General features: G+C 45.7%; 1 protein-coding gene across 1 annotated transcript in view; it reads right to left on the bottom strand.

The window, feature by feature from the left end:
• LOC141144075 (uncharacterized) overlaps positions 1–21,255 on the bottom strand; it is a 96,862-nt gene that overhangs the window by 11,585 nt on the left and 64,022 nt on the right. The window contains exon 5 of the mRNA XM_073629437.1: positions 6,782–7,067. Coding sequence (XP_073485538.1) covers positions 6,782–7,067 — 286 coding nt within the window. The remainder of the gene's footprint in view (positions 1–6,781; positions 7,068–21,255) is intronic.

The following is a 21,255-nucleotide window of genomic DNA, read 5'->3' as shown; positions in this document are numbered from 1 at the left end:
GGAATCTTCAGCTGGCCTGTTCTCTTCCATCAGGACAGGACTTTCAGCAGCCTGGTCTGACACATCCATGGTTTCCACTGCACATGGTGCAATGTGCTGATCCCCTCCCCCATCAGCATCAATCAGCTCTGCTGGAACACAGGGAGGCTCAGGTGAGGCAATCTCTTTGCAGGTGTCAGCCATACTGTGTGAAACACATGGAGAAAACTTGGTAGAGGAACTACTGGTCTCAGCAAATGCAGGAGTAGAAACATCCATGTTCAGGGTATTTGGTGCAGGTCCACCTTCATTCCCTGGTTTATTTTTCTTCTCATCCTCAGGGATTTCTGATGGATCATCAGAAATGGCAAACTTGTCTGCTCTCAGGGGTGACTCCATCTGCTGGATGAAGATCAGGGTGCCATGCTCACTCTCAACCCCCTGGCTGGTTGCCGCTGGCGATTCCAAGGCCTTACATGGGGGGAGAGGTCATCCATAACCTGAGGCTGCTGATCCATGCAACTTACTGACGACTGGCTGGCAAATCTCTTCTCATTGTCAAATTTTTCTTTAAAAGCTCCACTTCTGGCTTTTAACTTCTCCAACAATAAAGTTTGCTGCTTTACCTTTTCCTCCAATTCCTGTAAGGCCTCTTTCACACTGACGATCCGTATGTCCGTTTTTCATCCTTCCGTTTTCGGATGAAAAACGGACATACATTCATCCCTATGGAGCGTTGGATGTCAGCAGTGACATGTCCGCTGACATCCGACCCCGCTCCGATCCGAAAAGTGTAACGGAGGAAAAACCTACTTTTCCATCCGTTTTCGGATCGGATCGGGTGACGACGGACACTACGGTCCGTCGTCATCCGATCCCCCCATAGGGGAGAGCGGCGCTCTGACAGGTCCGCCGCTGCACAGCGTACAGCAATGCACCTGTCATCTTCCTGCTCAGCGGGGATCGGCGGAGCGATCCCCGCTGAGCCAGCGGATGTTCACAGGGCGGATCATCACTGATCCACCCCGTGAGAAAGAGGCCTAACTCAGGCTTCATGGCTGTGCGATTTCTACTCCATGCCTGGAAGTATTTGGCTCTAAAGTTTTTATGTTCAGCTTTCAAAACTTGAAGTTTCTCTTCAGCCCTTCCAATTTCCCTAAAACGATCAACAATCTTCTGTCTGAAGATACTCGCATCCATACCTGTGCCTGGACCCACAGTCAGATCCTCCACCTCCTCCTCACTAGGCCCCGTGTCATCAGGGGGATCCCTCCCTGGGCCTCCCCCAGGATCAGGCATTTTTCCTGGGCCAAACTAGCAGGCAAGGCCCAGGCTTGAAAAAAGGCTGGTTCTCACAGAGAGCTCCTTGGGTGTGTCCTCCTCCTCCTTCCCACTGACCACCAATGTAAGGAGCATTCTTCTCACTGATCACCAATGTAAGGAACATTCTTCTCATTGACCACCAATGTAAGGAACATTCTTCTCACTGACCTCCAATGTAAGGAACATTCTTCTCACTGATCACCAATGTAAGGGACATTCTTCTCACTGATCACCAATGTGAGGGACATTCTTCTCACTGATCACCAATGTAAGGAGCATTCTTCTCACTGATCACCAATGTAAGGAACATTCTTCTCACTGATCACCAATGTAAGGGACATTCTTCTCACTGATCACCAATGTAAGGAACATTCTTCCCACTGATCACCAATGTAAGGAACATTCTTCTCACTGATCACCAATGTAAGGAACATTCTTCTCACTGATCACCAATGTAAGGGACATTCTTCTCACTGATCACCAATGTGAGGGACATTCTTCTCACTGATCACCAATGTAAGGAGCATTCTTCTCACTGATCACCAATGTAAGGAACATTCTTCTCACTGATCACCAATGTAAGGAACATTCTTCTCACTGATCACCAATGTAAGGGACATTCTTCTCACTGATCACCAATGTAAGGAGCATTCTTCTCACTGATCACCAATGTAAGGGACATTCTTCTCACTGATCACCAATGTAAGGAACATTCTTCTCACTGATCACCAATGTAAGGGATATTCTTCCCACTGATCACCATTGTAAGGAACATTCTTCCCACTGATCACCAATGTAAGGAACATTCTTCCCACTGATCACCAATGTAAGGAACATTCTTCCCACTGACCCCCAATGTAAGGAACATTCTTCTCACTGATCACCAATGTAAGGAACATTCTTCTCACTGATCACCAATGTAAGGAACATTCTTCCCACTGACCACCAATGTAAGGAACATTCTTCTCACTGATCACCAATGTAAGGAACATTCTTCCCACTGATCACCAATGTAAGGAACATTCTTCTCACTTACCACCAATGTAAGGAACATTCTTCCCACTGATCACCAATGTAAGGAACATTCTTCTCACTTACCACCAATGTAAGGAACATTCTTCTCACTGATCACCAATGTAAGGAACATTCTTCTCACTGACCACCAATGTAAGGAACATTCTTCTCACTGATCACCAATGTAAGGAACATTCTTCTCACTGATCACCAATGTAAGGAACATTCTTCTCACTGATCACCAATGTAAGGATTATTCTTCTCACTGATCACCAATGTAAGGAACATTCTTCTCACTGATCACCAATGTAAGGGACATTCTTCCCACTGATCACCAATGTAAGGAACATTCTTCCCACTGATCACCAATGTAAGGGACATTCTTCTCACTGATCACCAATGTAAGGAACATTCTTCTCACTGACCACCAATGTAAGGAACATTCTTCTCACTGATCACCAATGTAAGGAACATTCTTCTCACTGATCACCAATGTAAGGAACATTCTTCTCACTGATCACCAATGTAAGGAACATTCTTCTCACTGATCACCAATGTAAGGAACATTCTTCTCACTGATCACCAATGTAAGGGACATTCTTCTCACTGACCTCCAATGTAAGGGACATTCTTCCCACTGACCTCCAATGTAAGGAACATTCTTCTCACTGACCACCAATGTAAGGAACATTCTTCTCACTGATCACCAATGTAAGGAACATTCTTCTCACTGATCACCAATGTAAGAAACATTCTTCCCACTGACCACCAATGTAAGGGGCATTCTTCCCACTATTTATTTAATCTATATTGTGCACTATATTTGGCTGCTTCTGCTTGGCCCACACGCACAATCACAATCACGCACATGATGATGAAGTCATCATCATGTGCGATTGTGCGTGTTTGCCAGGCCTAAGCAGAAGCAAACAGCCAATCAAATATAGTGCTTAATATGGATTCAATAAATATGCATAGCCATAGATATCATAAATGACTACAGGAAATGACCAGACTGAGAATGCAACTACAGGAAATAACCAGAGACTGCAAATGCGACTACAGGAGATAACCAGAGACTGCGAATGCGACTACAGGAGATGACCAGAGACTGGGGATGCGACTACAGGAAATAACCAGACTGCGAATGTGACTACAGGAGACAACCAGAGACTGGGGATGCGACTACTGGAGATAACCAGAGACTGTGAATGCGACTACAGGAAATAACCAGACTGCGAATGTGACTACAGGAAATAACCAGAGACTGCGAATGCGACTACAGGAGACAACCAGAGACTGGGGATGCGACTACTGGAGATGACCAGAGACTGTGAATGCGACTACAGGAAATAACCAGAGACTGCGAATGCGACTACAGGAAATAACCAGACTGCGAATGCGACTAGAGGAAATAACCAGACTGCGAATGTGACTACAGGAGATGACCAGAGACTGGGGATGCGACTACAGGAGATAACCAGAGACTGCGAATGCGACTACAGGAGATAACCAGAGACTGCAAATGCGACTACAGGAGATGACCAGAGACTGGGGATGCGACTACAGGAGATAACCAGACTGCGAATGCGACTACAGGAAATAACCAGAGACTGGGGATGCGACTATAGGAGATAACCAGAGACTGCGAATGCGACTACAGGAGATGACCAGAGACTGGGGATGCGACTACAGGAAATAACCAGAGACTGCGAATGCGACTACAGGAAATAACCAGACTGCGAATGTGACTACAGGAAATAACCAGACTGCGAATGCGACTATAGGAGATGACCAGAGACTGGGGATGCGACTACAGGAGATAACCAGACTGCAAATGCGACTACAGGAGACAACCAGACTGCAAATGCGACTACAGGAGATAACCAGACTGTGAATGCGACTACAGGAGATAACCAGAGACTGCGAATGCGACTACAGGAGATAACCAGACTGCGAATGTGACTACAGGAAATAACCAGAGACTGCGAATGCGACTACAGGAGATAACCAGATTGAGAATGCGACTACAGGAAATAACCAGAGACTGGGGATGCGACTATAGGAAAAAAACAGACTGCGAATGCGACTATATGGGATAACCAGACTGCGAATGCGACTACAGGAGATGACCAGAGACTGGGGATGTGAATACAGGAAATAACCAGACTGCGAATGCGACTATAGGAGATGACCAGACTGCGAATGCAACTACAGGAAATAACCAGAGACTGCGAATGCGACTACAGGAAATAACCAGACTGTGAATGCGACTACAGGAAATAACCAGACTGCGAATGTGACTACAGGAAATAACCAGAGACTGCGAATGCGACTACAGGAAATAACCAGACTGTGAATGCGACTACAGGAGATAACCAGATTGCGAATGCGACTACAGGAAATAACCAGAGACTGCGAATGCGACTACAGAAGATAACCAGATTGCGAATGCGACTACAGGAAATAACCAGAGACTGTGAATGCAACTACAGGAGATGACCAGAGACTGCGAATGCGACTATAGGAGATAACCAGACTGCAAATGCAACTACAGGAAATAACCAGAGACTGCGAATGTGACTACAGGAGATAACCAGAGACTGCGAATGTGACTACAGGAGATAACCAGAGACTGTGAATGCAACTACAGGAAATGACCAGACTGCGAATGCGACTACAGAAAATGACCAGACTGCGAATGCAACTACAGGAGATAACCAGAGACTGCGAATGCGACTACAGGAAATGACCAGACTGCGAATGCGACTACATGAAATAACCAGAGACTGGGGATGCGACTACAGGAAATGACCAGACTGCGAATGCGACTACAGGAAATGACCAGACTGCGAATGCGACTACAGGAAATAACCAGAGACTGGGGATGCGACTACAGGAAATGACCAGACTGCGAATGCGACTACAGGAAATAACCAGAGACTGGGGATGCGACTACAGGAAATGACCAGACTGAGAATGCGACTACAGGAGATAACCAGAGACTGGGGATGTGACTACAGGAGATAACCAGGTAGCCAGTTTTAAAATTTAAACTTTCAGCAATGCACAGCTATACAGGGGGGTAAACAACATTTCCAGGGATGGTTTAGGGAAAAAAAGGGGTCTACAGGCCGTGTATATACGGTGGGCAGAAGGACCTACCTGACCAGTCGGGCTCACCTCCCGCTCTCAAAGGTCCAGGGGCGGAGCTTTCGTTGATAGGGGGTGGAGCTTTCGTCGGTAGGGGGCGGAGCTTTCATCGGTAGGGGAGGTGATCTTTGTGGTTCAGAGCGGAGCTCTCAGAAGTGCAGGAGAGACGCTCTAATTAGGAACAGACTCAGACTACATGAGGAGGGGTGGGGCAGGGCAGGGTCAGAGCGTCAGTGGAGCACCCTGCCCCGCCCCTCCCTGCTGACAGAGCCTCTCTCTCTCTCTCTCCCGTAGCCGAGGTCTGCTCGGGCAGCGGGCTGGCCGCGGCGCCGGGAGCTGTTATAATCCGGGAGGACGGGTTTTCGTGCGGTGCGGCGGGTGGCTTTTTTCCGCTGCTGACTGAGCCGCTCATGGGGCCCCTCCTGACGTCGGGCCCTCGGTCGGCGACCGAGTGACCGAATGGTCAGTCCGCCCCTGCACCCCAGATATCCCCCCAGTACTCTGACCCCTCTACACCCCCGATATCCCCCCAGCACTTTGACCCCTCTACACCCCAGATATCACCCCAGCACTCTGACCCATCTTCACCCCAGATATCCCCCCAGCACTCTGACCCCTCTACACCCCAGATATCACCCAGCACTCTGACCCCTCTACACCCCAGATATCCCCCCAGCACTGTTACCATATAACAAAAGATACCACTTGTATTGTGACCCCACTACATCCCTGATACCCCCTACACTGTGACCTCTCTACATCCCTGATACCTCTAGCACTGTAGTCACCCTCAGCATTGTTTTTCCACATATACCCTTGATATCCCCTAGCACCATTATTCCATCCATGTAGTACCCCCTTTTCCAGTGGAGATACAGTGCATGTAAACTTTTGGCTATGTGCTCACCTCCAGCACTGCACTCACCTATACCAATCAAGCAGGCAGAAAGAGGGGCGGAGGAGGGAGCATCCCTCCGGGCATTCCAAGCCCTTCGGTGCAAACAGTGCTGGACAGCTGGGCTCACCATGACACCATCCATAATGCTACTTCCGCAGGTGGGTTCTCAGTGCTGCCGACTCAGCAGCTCCCTCTCCAGCTCCTACCCTGCAGCCTTTGAATCCTGAGCAAGTGCAGGGGCCCCCCATGCAACTGGGGCCCCTGGGCAATTAAGACAGCCCCGATAGCAGGTCAGATACACCTGTCATTGAATTCTAAGTGATCTCAGATGCATCTCAAACTGAGGCCATTGACATAAGCCCAAAGACCATTAATATAGGTGCCTTTACAGTTTGTTGGCCCCGTGGTACTCACACTGAGTTGGTATTGTCTGGAGAATTTCCAATTCGGACCTCTGCACCCATCAGCCGTTCCATACCAGCATCCGACCGGCCAGTGAGTACAACGGTATTTACTTTGTATTTCCGTTTCATGTCTAGCCTCCACCAGGGCGACTGGTCCTTATTTGTGTGGGTACAGAAGCCATTATACCAGTTTGTATCTTTCACACTATCAATGGCCTTGTCAGCGTAACCTATAGGTGAAGCGTCATGATAATCGGAGCTCTGTGAGGCTATCCCAGTTCTGGCGATATTAAAGGCTGAAAAAGAAAAACAGGAGACACTTAATAATTTTAAATTTTGGGGTCCGTTGGCTGAATGAATGTGATAAATATCTGTACAGCTCCGCAAAACTTATATTCTGTGTAATATATCTATCTCCTATGTTAGCAAGCGCCATCTAGTGGCTGTAATGTATTTTTTTTTCTAAATGTCTCAAACAGGAACAAAATGCATTATGGTCACTAGATGGCGCTTACAAACATAGAAGATAATTATACAGAATACGGCAAGATATGTTGGAGCTGTGCAGATATTTGTCACATTCGTTCAGCACACTTTTATACATTTAACCCATAATGTTTTTCCATTGTTCTAAAGCAGTGGCGGCTGGTGCTAAATATTTTAGGGGGGGTTGCAAACTAATGCCATCCACCCCCCGCCCGGGGAGACGGACGGGAAGGCTGGCGATCGGCGCCTATGGGAGAGATTTAGGCAGAATAAATGTTTTACTATCCAAAGTTAAAACAACAACAAGAGCAGAAGATTTAATAGATGGAAAGATGAAAAAAATTACTGAAGTTCCGCTTTAAAGTGATTGTTTTTTTTTTTTCTTTACAAACATGTCATACTTACACGCTCTGTGCAGTGGTTTTGCACAGAGTGGCCCCAATCCTTTTTTCGTGTACCCCCCCAGCGCTCTGGGCCCTTCCCCCTGGCACAGTGCCCCCATAGCAAGCCGCTTGCTGTGATGGCACTCGTGTGTGCTCGCTCCCGAGCCGACTCTCTGTGTCCATAAGCACATGCAGTAGAACCCCCCACTCAACAGACTACCAACTCTTTAGTACCCCTGTTCAGCAGATCCTCAGCTTATTAGTACTCAAGAAGTGTCTGGCGTCAATGAATCTACCTTGCATTAAACCCACCATGCCTCCTAACTCACTCTACATAGAAGGATGTCAGCTATCCCTATCTCTGGAGGTTCTCATTAGACCAAAGGGGGCTCGGGACTTCGCTACACATCTGCAGAGTTTATGCCTTTGATCTGCAGATGAATGAACAGAATGATAAAAAAGTAACAATATGTTACATATATACATTGTATTTTTCTGTAGCCTCTAAAGAAGTGTTTTATAAACACTGTCAGGCTGGGATTTTTTTTGACAGCTTAAAGCGGACCTTCAGACATTTTTTCATTTTTCCATCTATTAAATCTTCTGACTTTGTTGTTGTTTTAAGTTTGGATAGTAAAACGTTTATTTTCTGCCAGTAAATACCTTATACAGCCCACTTCCTGTTTCTTGTCTGGTCATTAGCCTAGGCTTATGACATCATACACAGCTCTCTCTCTCTCTTGTGAGAGTTTGCCAGGAAGGAGGGGGGGGTGAGTCATAAGAGGGCCAATAAGAGCTGCAGAGCTGGAGGTGTGCCATACCAGACCTGAAGGGACAAGTGCACCACAGTTATTTTTTATATTTATATTATTCCTTATTTACCTCCAGGATCAGGGCCACACCAAGCCAGACCCAAAGAGCCCAGGAAAAGAAAAGCAACCAGAGTCTTCATTCTGGAGGAGACATTAGGAAACACAAAGTCTGTTATCATTCTAAAACAGTAAAATAATACAGAAAGATATGCGTCTAGAATGAATTAATCAATAGGTTTATCGAACGATTATAATAAAAACAGTCATTAGAAAATAACTCCAGGAATGTCTTACTCCTCTTTCCCCAGTCAGTAAAGGCTTTATTCTAGGGACATTCAAACAGCTGAACTTTTTCCCATGGAACCCTCTGTTCAGCGGGAACTGAGCATCATATATACAGGTGGTATCTCTAATGCTTCTATACAGGGCCGTCTTTAATATTGATTGGACCCTGGGCAAACATTTTCTTGCCCCACCCCGCACAATTTTACTCTCCCATTACATAGGACCCCCTCCCCATACTACCCCCTTTATTAGACAGAACCCCCTCCCCTTACTACCCCATCATTACACAGGACCCCCTTACTACCCCCATCATTACACAGGACCCCCTCTCCATACTACCCCCATCATTAGACAGGACCCCTCCCCCTTATTACCCCCATCATTACACAGGACCTCCTCCCCCTTACTATCCCCATCATTAGACAGGACCCCCTCCCCCTTATTACCCCCATCATTTGACAGGCCCCCTGATTACTACCCCCATCATTACACAGGACCCCCTCCCTCATACTACCCCCATCATTACACAGGACCCCCTCCCTCATACTACCCCCATTATTACACAGGACCCCCTCCTCCTTGCTACCCCATCATTACACAGGATCTCCTTCCTCATACTACCCCCATCAGTACACAGGACCCCCTCACTACCCCCATCATTACACAGGATCTCCTCCCCCATACTACCCCTATCATTACACAGGATCTCCTCCCCCATACTACCCCATCATTACACAGGACCCCCCATACAACCCCCATTGTTTCACAGGACCCCCCATACTACCCCCAACATTACACAGGACCCTCTTCCCCATACTAACCCATTATTACAAAGAACCCCCTTCCACATACTACCCCCATCAATACACAGGACCCCCTCTCCTTCCTCCTCAGACCCTTGCATTGCCCCGCCCATAGTCTCACCTTAAGCGTGTCCCCATCATACCCACTGGTGCAGAAGTTCTTCAGCGAGCCGATGGTTTGCAGCTTGCAGGCTGCAGCGTGACGTCAGCACATCACAGGGAACTGCGCGCCCTTTGATTGGACCTGAATGCCAGCACGGAACAAACAGCTGACGGCTGTTTCTTTCTCCGGATACACGCGGAATTATACGGAGGCAACGACCATACAACAAGGGATCTTTCTCCCCGGTCGAATACAGCTACTGTCCAATGTGGAGCGGCGCTCTTGGCTACAGTCTTCCAGGGGTAGAGTAACACTATTGGTGGACGACGGACTCCTTACAGTTGGTGAGAGTATCCATATCCTACTCAGTATATGTATAGATTAGGGATGAGCTTCGAGTTCGAGTCATGTTCGACTCGAACATCGGCTGTTCGCAAGTTCGCCGAACAGCGAACAATTTGGGGTGTTCGCGGCAAATTCGAAAGCCGCAGAACACCCTTTAAAAGTCTATGGGAGAAATCTAAAGTGCTAATTTTAAAGTCTTATATGCAAGTTATTGTCATAAAAAGTGTTTGGGGACCTGGGTACATGGATCAATGCAAAAAAAAGCTTTAAAAACTGCCTTTTTTTCGGGAGCAGTTATTTTAATAATGCTTAAAGTGAAACAATAAAAGTGTAATATTCCTTTAAATTTCGTACATGGGGGTGTCTATAGTATGCCTGTAAAGGGGCGCATGTTTCCCGTGTTTCCCGTGTTTAGAAAAGTCTGACAGCAAAATGACATTTCAAAAGAAAAAAAGTCATTTAAAAGTACTCGCGGCTATATGAATTGTTGGTCCGACAATACACATAAAGGTTCATTGATAAAAATGGCATGGAATTCCCCACAGTGGAACCCCGAACCAAAATTTAAAAAAAAATGGCGTGGGGGTCCCCCTAAATTCCATACCAGGCCCCTCAGGTGTGGTATAGATATTAAGGGGAACCCCGCGCCAAAATAAAAAAAAGGCGTGGGGGGGGTCCTCCTCTGAATCCATACCAGACCCTTCAGGTCTAGGATGGAATTTAAGGGGAACCCTGCACCAAATTTTTTTTTTAAAAAAGGCGTGGGGTCCCCCCAAAAATTCATACCAGACCCTTATCCGAGCACGCAACCTGGCAGGCTGCAGGAAACGAGGGGAGGATGAGAGAGCGCCCCCCTCCTGAACCGTGCCAAGCAACATGCCCTCAAAATTGGGAGGGTGCTTTGGGATCCCCCCTAATGCACCTTGTCCCCATGTTGATGAGGACAAGAGCCTCATCCCCACAACCCTTGTCCAGTGGTTGTGGGGGTCTGCGGGCGGGGGGCTTATCGGAATCTGGAAGCCCCTTTAACAAGGGGACCCCAAATCCCTGCCCCCCTGTTTGAAATGGTAAGGGGGTACAAAAGTACACCTACCATTTCACAAAAAAAGTGTCAAAAATGTTAAAAATTACAATAGTTTTTGACAATTCCTTTTATTTAAATGCTTCTTCTTTCCATCTTCTTTCTTCTATTTTCTTTCTTCTATCTTCTATCTTCCTTCGGTTTCTTCCTCCATCCTCTTCTTCTTCTTCCTCTGATCCTCTGCTTCTTGCTCCGCTGTTCTCGTCTGGCATCTTCCTCCGCGGCGTCTTCTTCCCTTCTTCGAGCTCGGGCCGCTCCGCATCCATGATGGGAGGCTCCTGCTGTGTGACGCTTCTCGTCTTCTGACGGTTCTTAAATAACAGAGGGTGGGACCATCCGGTGACTCCGCCCCCCTCTGACATACAGGGACTTGACGGGGACTTCCCCGAGGCTTTCCCCATGATGTCAGAGGGGGCGGGATCACCAGTTACGTAATAGGTGACCCCGCCCCCTCTGATATCACGGGGAAAGCCACAGGGAAGTCCCCGTCAAGTCCCCGTGCATCAGAGGGGGCGGGATCACTGGGTGGCCCCGCCCTCCATTATTTAAGAACCGTCAGAAGACGAGAAGCGTCACACAGCATCCCATCATGGATGCGGAGCGGCCCGAGCACGAAGAAGGGAAGAAGACGCCGGACGAGAACACCGGAGCAAGAAGCAGAGGATCGAAGGAAGAAGAAGATGATGGAGGAAGAAACCGAAGGAAGATAGAAGATAGAAGAAAAAAGATAGAAGATAGAAGAAAGAAGAAACATTTAAATAAAGGAATTGTCAAAAACTGTCTCTTGTCATTTTTAACATTTTTGACACTTTTTTGGTGAAATGGTAGGGGGTCCCCTTGTTAAAGGGGGCTTCCAGATTCCGATAAGCCCCCCGCCTGCAGACCCCCACAACCACCGGGCAAGGGTTGTGGGGATGAGGCCCTTGTCCTCATCAACATGGGGACAAGGTGCTTTGGGGGGGACCCCAAAGCACCCTCCCAATGTTGAGGGCATGTGGCCTGGTATGGTTCAGGAGGGGGGGGGCGCTCTCTCATCCTCCCTCTTTTTCTGCAGCCTGCCAGGTTGCATGCTCGGATAAGGGTCTGGTATGGATTTTTGGGGGGACCCCACGTCATTTTTTAAAAAAAATTTGGCACAGGGTTCCTCTTAAAATCCATACTAGACCTGGATTTTGAGGGGGACCCCCACGCCTTTTTTTTTTTTTTATTTTGGCACGGGGTTCTCCTTAATATCCATACCAGACCTGAAGGGCATGGGAAAACCCATGCCGTTTTTATCAATGAACTTTTATGTGTATTGTCGGACCGACAATTCATATAGCCACGAGTAGTTTTAAATGACCTTATTTCCTTTGAAATGTCATTTTGCTGTCAGACTGTTCTAAACACTGGAAACATGCGCCCCTTTACAGGCATACTTTAGACACCCCCCAGGTACGAAATTTAAAGGAATATTACACTTTTATTGTTTCACTTAAAGCATTATTAAAATCACTGCTCCCGAAAAAAACGTCCGTTTTTAAAACTTTTTTTTTTTTGCATTGATCCATGTCCCCTGGGGCAGGACCCAGGTCCCCAAACACTTTTTATGACAATAACTTGCATATAAGCCTTTAAAATTAGCACTTTTTATTATTCATGTTCGAGTCCCATAGACTTTAACGGTGTTTGCGTGTTCGAATGAATTTTTTGCCTGTTCGCATGTTCTGGTGCGAACCGAACAGGGGGGTGTTCGGCTCATCCCTGGTATAGATGCATCCTAACTGAATAAAGCACTCCCCCTGCTGGTATCTGCATGAATATTCATCTGCTGCCTCTGCCTCTGCTTTTCTTATCTGGTGATAATGAACTTTTATAGCCATGCTGCTTATTTCACCTGCTGTATTGCCTGATCATCTTCATTTATACAAGATCAGTATACTCAGGTCATCTACCCTCTAAACCAGCATACCATGTATTTGGTTTGTGTTTGATGAACGTTACTATTGGGAGTCTATTTACTGGAATACTATGTTGACAAAGAACTTCTATATCCATTCCTGATTTTCAACTAGCCAAATTATTCTATCAATAGCGTATGTAAGTGGTGAATATATGGTGTGAGTGTGGTATGTGCAGCCGCGGCTCCCTATGTTTTTAACCATTTGACAACGTTGTCTTAGTTTTAAACAGTCTGTGTCAGCCATTTACCTTTGCCCTCATTTTTGTTTAATTTGCTGTGGAATTTTTTTGTACTAATAAAGCCAGTTTGTATTTACCTTAGTGTTCTGTCTTGGCCCTCTTAAGAGCACTTTTTTCTCTAATGCCCCGTACACACGGTCGGACATTGATCGGACATTCCGACAACAAAATCCATGGATTTTTTCCAACGGATGTTGGCTCAAACTTGTCTTGCATACACACGGTCACACAAAGTTGTCAGAAAATCCGATCGTTCTGAACGCGGTGATGTAAAACACGTACATCGGGACTATAAACGGGGCAGTAGCCAATAGCTTTCGTCTCTTAATTTATTCTGAGCATGCATGGCACTTTGTGCGTCGGATTTGTGTACGCACGAATCGAAAACAACGGATTTGGTTGTCGGAAAATTTTATAGCCTGCTCTCAAACTTTGCATGTTGGAAATTCCTATGGAAAATGTGTGATGGAGCCCACACACGGTAGGAATTTCCGACAACAAGGTCCTATCACACATTTTAGTCGGAAAATCCGACCGTGTGTATGGGGTATTAGTCTTTTTTGTGTGCAATTAGGGCAATCAGAACTGCATCCTACTAGGCTTAGTTGGATGAATGATATATACTCACTCGCTATTACCCTTTATACTTACTAGTACCTAATTCTGGCTGATCCAGGCAAACCCTTGTTAATTTTTGCAGCTTATTGGACATGGTGAACGAGTGGGGTTGGTGTGATTGTGCCCAGGACTGACAGATGCTCTCCCGGGGCAAAGTTTACCTTACCTAGCTGGCCAATCGCTGCACAGGCTGCAGACATAACACCCAACCAATCACCAGTGCCCCCAACATTCAGTTCCACCCTCATCTCCTGAATGTTTGCCAAATCACAACTTATCAACTATTTGCGGGCAGCGCATGCTCAAGGGGCAGCTCGGCTGTTTGGGTCCCACAACAATGACTGGGCCCAGGGCAGCTGCCCCTTTTGCCCCACATTAAAGATGGCCCTTCTTCTATATATGACAGCTTCCCACTGTTACTAAGGCAGCCTTAAATCCTCAGCGTTCCTAGCAATGACTGGCATCACCAAGAATCCCTGCCAACTAAGCAAAGGGGCGGGATAGCAGTGACATCAATGCCCAAATATAGCCATGACCAGATTGGGTCAATGATGTCACCACTATTCCCTCCCCTTCTCTCATATAGCTGATGACAGCTCAGGGAGCTGATAAGGAGTACCATTGGAATTGGTCACTTTTTTTTTTTTTTTTCAGTGGGCATCATGATTGACAATGGATTTAAAATGAGGGACTTTTTTTTTGCACATAAGTCTCACTTATGCTGCTGAAACCTTGGTGAAGAGGAGTGACAAAATTACTTTTGGTGGACTTCCATTTAAAATGAAATGTAATTTGTTGGCAAATGTAAACACGGTTTTCCTTTGTAAATGGCAGTACTACTGCAGCCTTTCCTGCACATCATAGAGATGCGCCCCTTCACAGACAATATTTGGACACCAGAGAAGCAAAATGATACCCCAGCTCCACTGCCAATATGATGATCTATGAACTGTGATCCGGTGCTCTAGCCAGGACGGACAGGCAATATATAATATATAAATTTAATTTGGGTACAGTGTTGCACGAAAAATGGCCTGGTCAGGAAGGGGGTGAAAGTGCCCAGTAGGCAAGTGGTTAAATGACAATTACAACATTGTACCCAAATTAATCTTATGTCATTTTTTTACACAAATAGAGCTTCTTTTGGTGGTAGTTAATAACCACTTTTTGCATTATAAAGGAAAAAAGATTAAACTCAAAGTTACAAATTTAATCCGACCATACTGGCATAAAAGGGAACACCCATACAAATTAATAAAAATATACAAATTTTATATAAAGATAAAGGAAAAAGATTGAATATTTTTTCTTAATTTCTGTTATAAAACTTTGCAAATTTTGGGGGAAAATGAAGAAATTAAATAAAGTAATATTTTTTTCACAATGTTGTAATTTTAACAAGTTATGTCTCACACACATCATAGGCAAACTATTGTTACACTCCAAAACACATTCTGCTGTTCCTCCTAAGTATGGGGATACTACATGTGTGAGACCTTTTCAAAACCTAGATGTGTAGAGACAGGGCCCAAAATCCAAAAAGTACCTTTGGAGGTGGGTTTTTGGAGGCCCTGGAGCACCAAGATAGTGGAAGCACCCACAAATGACCCCAAGGTATTTTCTAACTGGCATAGTGAGTGTTTTTAATACTTCATTTTTTGCCAATGCTTCAGAGTTTTTGAAAATGCAGAATGAAAATGAAAAATGAAAATGTAATTTTTACACTAAGTTGTCAATTAATAGGATGTTTCTAACACACAGCATAAGCATACTTAGAATTACACCCCAAAAAACACATTCTGCCAGTCTTTCCACGTGTGGCGAAACCACATGCGTGAGCCTTTTTCACAGCCTAACCACATAGTGAGACCCAAAATCCAAGGAGCACCTTTTACACTATGATTGCTTATACAGCCATGATGACTGTGTAAGCAATCATTTAGCTGAGATCCTTCAAAGGCTGCATTGCTGGTCAGTGAGTAGAGAAAGGGGGCACTGCTGCTTAGTGGGGGGGACAATAGGGGGCACTGGTGCTCAATCGATGAACAAGGAGTGGAAATGGCGATCAGTGGGGGGAGATGGGGGGATCTGGTGCTCAGTGGAAAGACAAGAGGAGCACTGGTGCTCTGTGGGGAGACAAGGGGGGAAACTGGTGCTCAGTGGGAGGAAAACGGGGCACTGGTGCTCAGTGGGGGAACAAGACAGGCACTAGTGCTTAGAGGGGGGACAAGGGGAGCAGTGGTGCTCCATGTTGGGACAAAGGATGGGCAGTGGTGCTCAGTTGGGAGGACAAAGAGAGCACTAGTGCTCAATGGGGGAACAAGGGGGGCAATGGTGCTCAGTGGGTGGAGACAAGTGGGGAGACAAGAGGAGCCCTAGTGCTCAGTTGGAATACAAGGGGGCACTGGTTCTCAGTGGGGGTACAACGAGAGCACTGGTGCTTAGTGAGGAGAGAAAGAGGGCACTGGTGCTCAGTGGGAAGTTAATGGGAGCAAAGGTGCTCAGTGGAGAGGGAAGGGAGCACTGGTGTTCAGTGAGGAGAGAAAGAGGGCACTGGTGCTCAGTGGGGAGTCAATGGGAGCAAAGGTGCTCAGTGGAGAGGGAAGGGAGCACTGGTGTTCGGTGAGGAGAGAAAGAGGGTACTGGTCCTCAGTGGGGAGACAAGGAGGCACTGTCGCTCAGTGGGGGGACAAAAGGGGGCACTGTTGCTCAGTGGGGGGGGACAAAAGGGGGCACTGTTGCTCAGTGGTGGGACAAGGGGAACTGGGGCTCAGTGGGGGAAATGGGGGGGTCCTGGTGCTTAGTGGGGGACAAGGGGGGCACTGGTGCTCAGTGGGGGGGTGGAGTGGTGGGGCACTGGTTCTCAATACCTGACTGCTTGAGATAGCATCTGGAATCCTGGAGATAAATTATCCCCTCTCTCACTGTTCTTGTCTGCCTTTCTTTCTCCAGAGCCAGCAGCAAACGAAGATTACCTCTACTCACTTATCTGCTGGGCTCTGACGGATGACATTATCTAATGCAGAGCCCAGCAGAGAAAGGCAGTGGTGGAAGTCTTCCTTTGTACCAGCTATTTGTTGACTTGTTGACTTGCTGTTTCTGCACTGACATAGCTCCCAACTGTCCCTGATTTGGAGGGTTTGTCCCTGCTTTGGAACAAAGTCCCTCTGTCCCTCTTTCCTCCTCATTTGTCCCTCATTTTGGTTTGATTTATATAGTTGTATATAAAATGCACCACTTATCTTATAAAAAAAGTGTTTTCCACTGCTAAATCTTTCATCCAATTTCTAAATTGCTGCATTTGAAAATTCAAAAAAACAGAATAAAGGAATAGTAGTGTTAAAAAAGCACCTGTGGGTTCAACCAATAATGTTTTTTTTCTACAATTCTCCTTTAAGGGGGCGTGGCAAGGGGGTGTGTCCTATTCCTACATACTTTTGCTAATAGATGTCCCTCATTCTCATCTCAGAAAGTTGGGACGTGTGCACTGGCATCCCTGGCATCTCTGCAGATGTGTCGGCCACAGGAATAGCGATACCACTGTCAATATTTCTGTCAGCAATGGCGTCCCTCATAATTTGGCACCCCCGGCACATGTCCCCCCTGACCCCCCCCCCCCCAAGTTTTGGCCCTGATCCTCCCTCTCTCTCCTTCACAGTTTGAAAATTATTCCTTATTCCTTTTTCATGCTGCATCACAGCATGTCCTTCATTCTTGCCTTGGGGAGAATGACGTAGTGCCCCCCACCAATGTCGATGTTTCTACAACACGCAAAAAAAATGCATCTCTTTTGCAGGCAAGCAATCGTGCACATGCCAAAATGCATGCTAGCATAGTGCCGTGTGTTTTGGTGCAGTGCAACTTAAAAAAAAAAAAGAAATATGCACTTTTGTGTGACTTTTACATTGAGGCTGGGTTCACACTGATGCGGTTGGGGGTCACAGCAGGGGGCCGGGTGCGTGGTGTCTGTTCACCGGTTCAGGTGAGCATCAGGTCCGAATTTTTGCCTGAATTCGCACCTGAAACAGAGCCAAAGAGGCACAGGACCCTTTTCCAATGCGGACCGCGGCCGCCCTGGAACTGTGTGAACCGGCTTCATTGAGAGCCGGTCACACTCTCCTGTTATGCGAATTGGATGCAGGAGAAAACCACATCCAATTTGCATCAGTGTGAACCCAGCCTTAAGGCAGCCCATTGAAATGAATAGGCTTCCCTAAAGAAGACACAAAAAATTGCACAAAAAACGCATGCGTATTGTAGAACTTACATAGATGTGAACGGATCCTAACTATTCCTTTATCTATCCTAATAGATTAAAAAATGATCAGTAGATACACTTTAATTTCCCTGATACCTTTGGGATGTCTTTGTGTCCCCTTGTGCTTTGCAACCTAAGCAGTTGCCCTCATCCCCCCCGCCAACAGGTATTTCTACATATGAAGTTCTTACCTGTACAGAGTCTTGAAGCTTCTGAAATTTTCATAGTCTCCCCTTTTTATTTATATGGGTGTTTGCTTTACATATTTCCTCCCACACCAAATTCCCTCCTCGAGCGTGGGGAACCTGATATGGATTATCCCTAAAAATCCAATGCCTAATCCTGGGGAGGGGCTGAATAAAGTCAGAAGACTGTGATTGAATTTTAGGATATACAAAGTTTATATTGTCAACCAGTTCAACAGAACTTTCAATATGTGATAATGATGTTATACATGTGCACACAATATATACAATGTTATACATGTGCACATACAGTGCCTTCAAAAAGTATTCATACCCCTTGACATTTTCCACATGTTGTCATGTTACAACCAAAAACGTAAATGTATTTTATTGGGATTTTATGTGATAGACCAACACAAAGTGACACATAATTGTGAAGTGGAAGGAAAATGATAAATAGTTTTTCAATTTTTTTTACAAATAAATATGTGAAAAGTGTGGGGGGGCATTTGTATAGCAAAGTCAATACTTTGTAGAACCGCCTTTCACTGCATTTACTCCTGCAAGTCTTTTTGGGGATGTCTCTACCACCTTTGCACATCTAGAGAGGGACATTTTTGCTCCATTCTTCTTAGTAAAATATCTCAAGCTCTGTCAGATTGGATGGAGAGCGTCTGTGAACAGCAATTTTCAAGTCTTGCCACAGATTCTCAATTGGATTTAGGTCTGGACTGTGACTGGGCCATTCTAACACATGAATATGCTTTGATCTAAACCATTCCATTGTAGCTCTGGCTGTATGTTTAGGGTCGTTGTCCTGCTGGAAGGTGAACCTCCACAGACTTTTGCAGACTCTAATGCCCCGTACACGCGGTCGGATTTTCCAACGGAAAATGTGTGATAGGACCTTGTTGTCGGAAATTCCGATTGTGTGTAGGCTCCATCACACATTTTCTATTGGATTTTCCAACACACAAAGTTTGAGAGCAGGCTATAAAATTTTCCGACAACAAAATCAGTTTTAGGAATTTCCGATCGTGTGTACACAAATCCGACGCACAAAGTGCCACGCATGCTCAGACTAAATAAAGAGATGAAAGCCATTGGCTACTGCCCCGTTTATAGTCCCGACGTACGTATTTTACGTCACCGCGTTCAGAATGATCGGATTTTCCGACAACTTTGTGTGACCGTGTGTATGCAAGACAAGTTTGAGCCAACATCCGTTGGAAAAAATCCTAGGATTTTGTTGTCGGAATGTCCGATCAATGTCCGACTGTGTGTACGGGGCATTACGGGTTTTCTTCTAAGATTGCCCTGTATTTGGCTCCATCCATCTTCCCATCAACTCTGACCAGCTTCCCAGTCCCTACTGAAGAAAAGCATACCCACAACATGATGCTGCCACCACCATGTTTCACGGTGGGAATGGTGTGCTCAGGGCAGGGCCGTAGATAATTTTTTGTTCTGGGGGGGGGGTTCAGCAGTAGTAAAAGTCTTTTTAAATAAAATAAATTGCGCCACAATTATAAAGACTGGAAAAAGGGAAACTGATATGTGTTGCCCCTAGTAAGCAATCACATCCTTAATTCTATTTTATTAGGTCCTTTAGAAAATCAATCCTGATTTAAGTTTTTTTTCTTCTTCCAGTTTCTATGAACGCTGCCCAGTAAGGTTGGCTATTGTCCAGTCTAATGCCGCGTACACACTATCGGACTTTCCGACAACAAAACCGTGGACTTTTGTCCGAAGGGTTTTGGCTCCAACTTGTCTTGCATACACACGGTCACACAAATGTTGGCCAACAATTCCAAACGTGGTGACGTTCAAGACGTACGACGAACCTATAAAAAAGGTAGTTCAACAGTCCTGCGCCACCCTTTGGGCTCCTTCTGCTAATCTAGTGTTTATCTCGTGTTAGTATAAGTTTGGTGAGAGATGATTTGCGCTTTTCAGCCTCGTGCTTTTCAGTTCGTTTCTGCTTTTCAGGTTGTGCTTGTGGGTTCGTATCTGTTCTTCAGTGCGTGCTTGTCAGGTCGTTTCTGATTTTCAGTGCGTTCTATTTATAGTTCGCTTCTGATTTTCAGTGCGTGCTTGTCAGGTTGTTTCTGATTTTCAGGTCATGCTGGTCAGGTCTTTTCTGATTTTCAGTGCGTTCTGTCAGTTCGTTCTGAGTAGCCATTCGTTTACTAGCCATGTGGCGTTCTCGTCGGAGAGATCATACTGTTGTTGGGCTTGGAGTTATTGCTTTGACCCAAGTCCAGTCCATGAACAGGGGGAGGAGGAGTTCTTGGACCAAGAATTGGTTACTTAATCGTGACCAATTCTGTCATATGCCTTTGCTGTGGGAGCTCCAAGAGAATAATCCTGATGATTTCAGGAACTATCTCCAGATGACGGACCTATTGGGTTTGCTGTCCCCTTATATTACGAAGCAGGACACCTGCATGCGGCAAGCCATCTCTCCCAAGCAAAGGCTCATTGCCACCTTGTGGTTCCTAGCGACAGGGAGAATTCTCCAGGACCTGAAGTTCATGACTGGGATCTCCCCCCAGGCTCTGGGAATCATTATTCCAGAGACCTGTTCTGTCATCATTCAGGTCCTGCAAAAGGACACATATAATATCAGTACTAAAAGAACTATTTTAAAAAAACTTAATGAAAATTGTATAAAAGCAATGTGGATAATAATGGATAATACAAATAAAAATGAGGCAGTGACATGAAAAAACACATTTAGAGCATAAGAGATACTGCAAGGACACATGACCTAAGCTAACAATTGGGGGTTGCACATGTAAAAATCTGAACAAAAAGTAATGTTTATGTGTAGTAAATTAATAAAAATGAAAATAAAAATAAAAATAAATAAAATAAAAATAAAAAATAAAAAAGAGTGGGATAATGGTTGTTAAATGGGATTGGATGAATTGACAGATGGGAG

Source organism: Aquarana catesbeiana, linkage group LG05, assembly GCF_042186555.1.
Source record: "Aquarana catesbeiana isolate 2022-GZ linkage group LG05, ASM4218655v1, whole genome shotgun sequence".
Taxonomy (NCBI): domain Eukaryota; kingdom Metazoa; phylum Chordata; class Amphibia; order Anura; family Ranidae; genus Aquarana; species Aquarana catesbeiana.
This window is presented reverse-complemented; position numbering and strand designations above follow the sequence as displayed.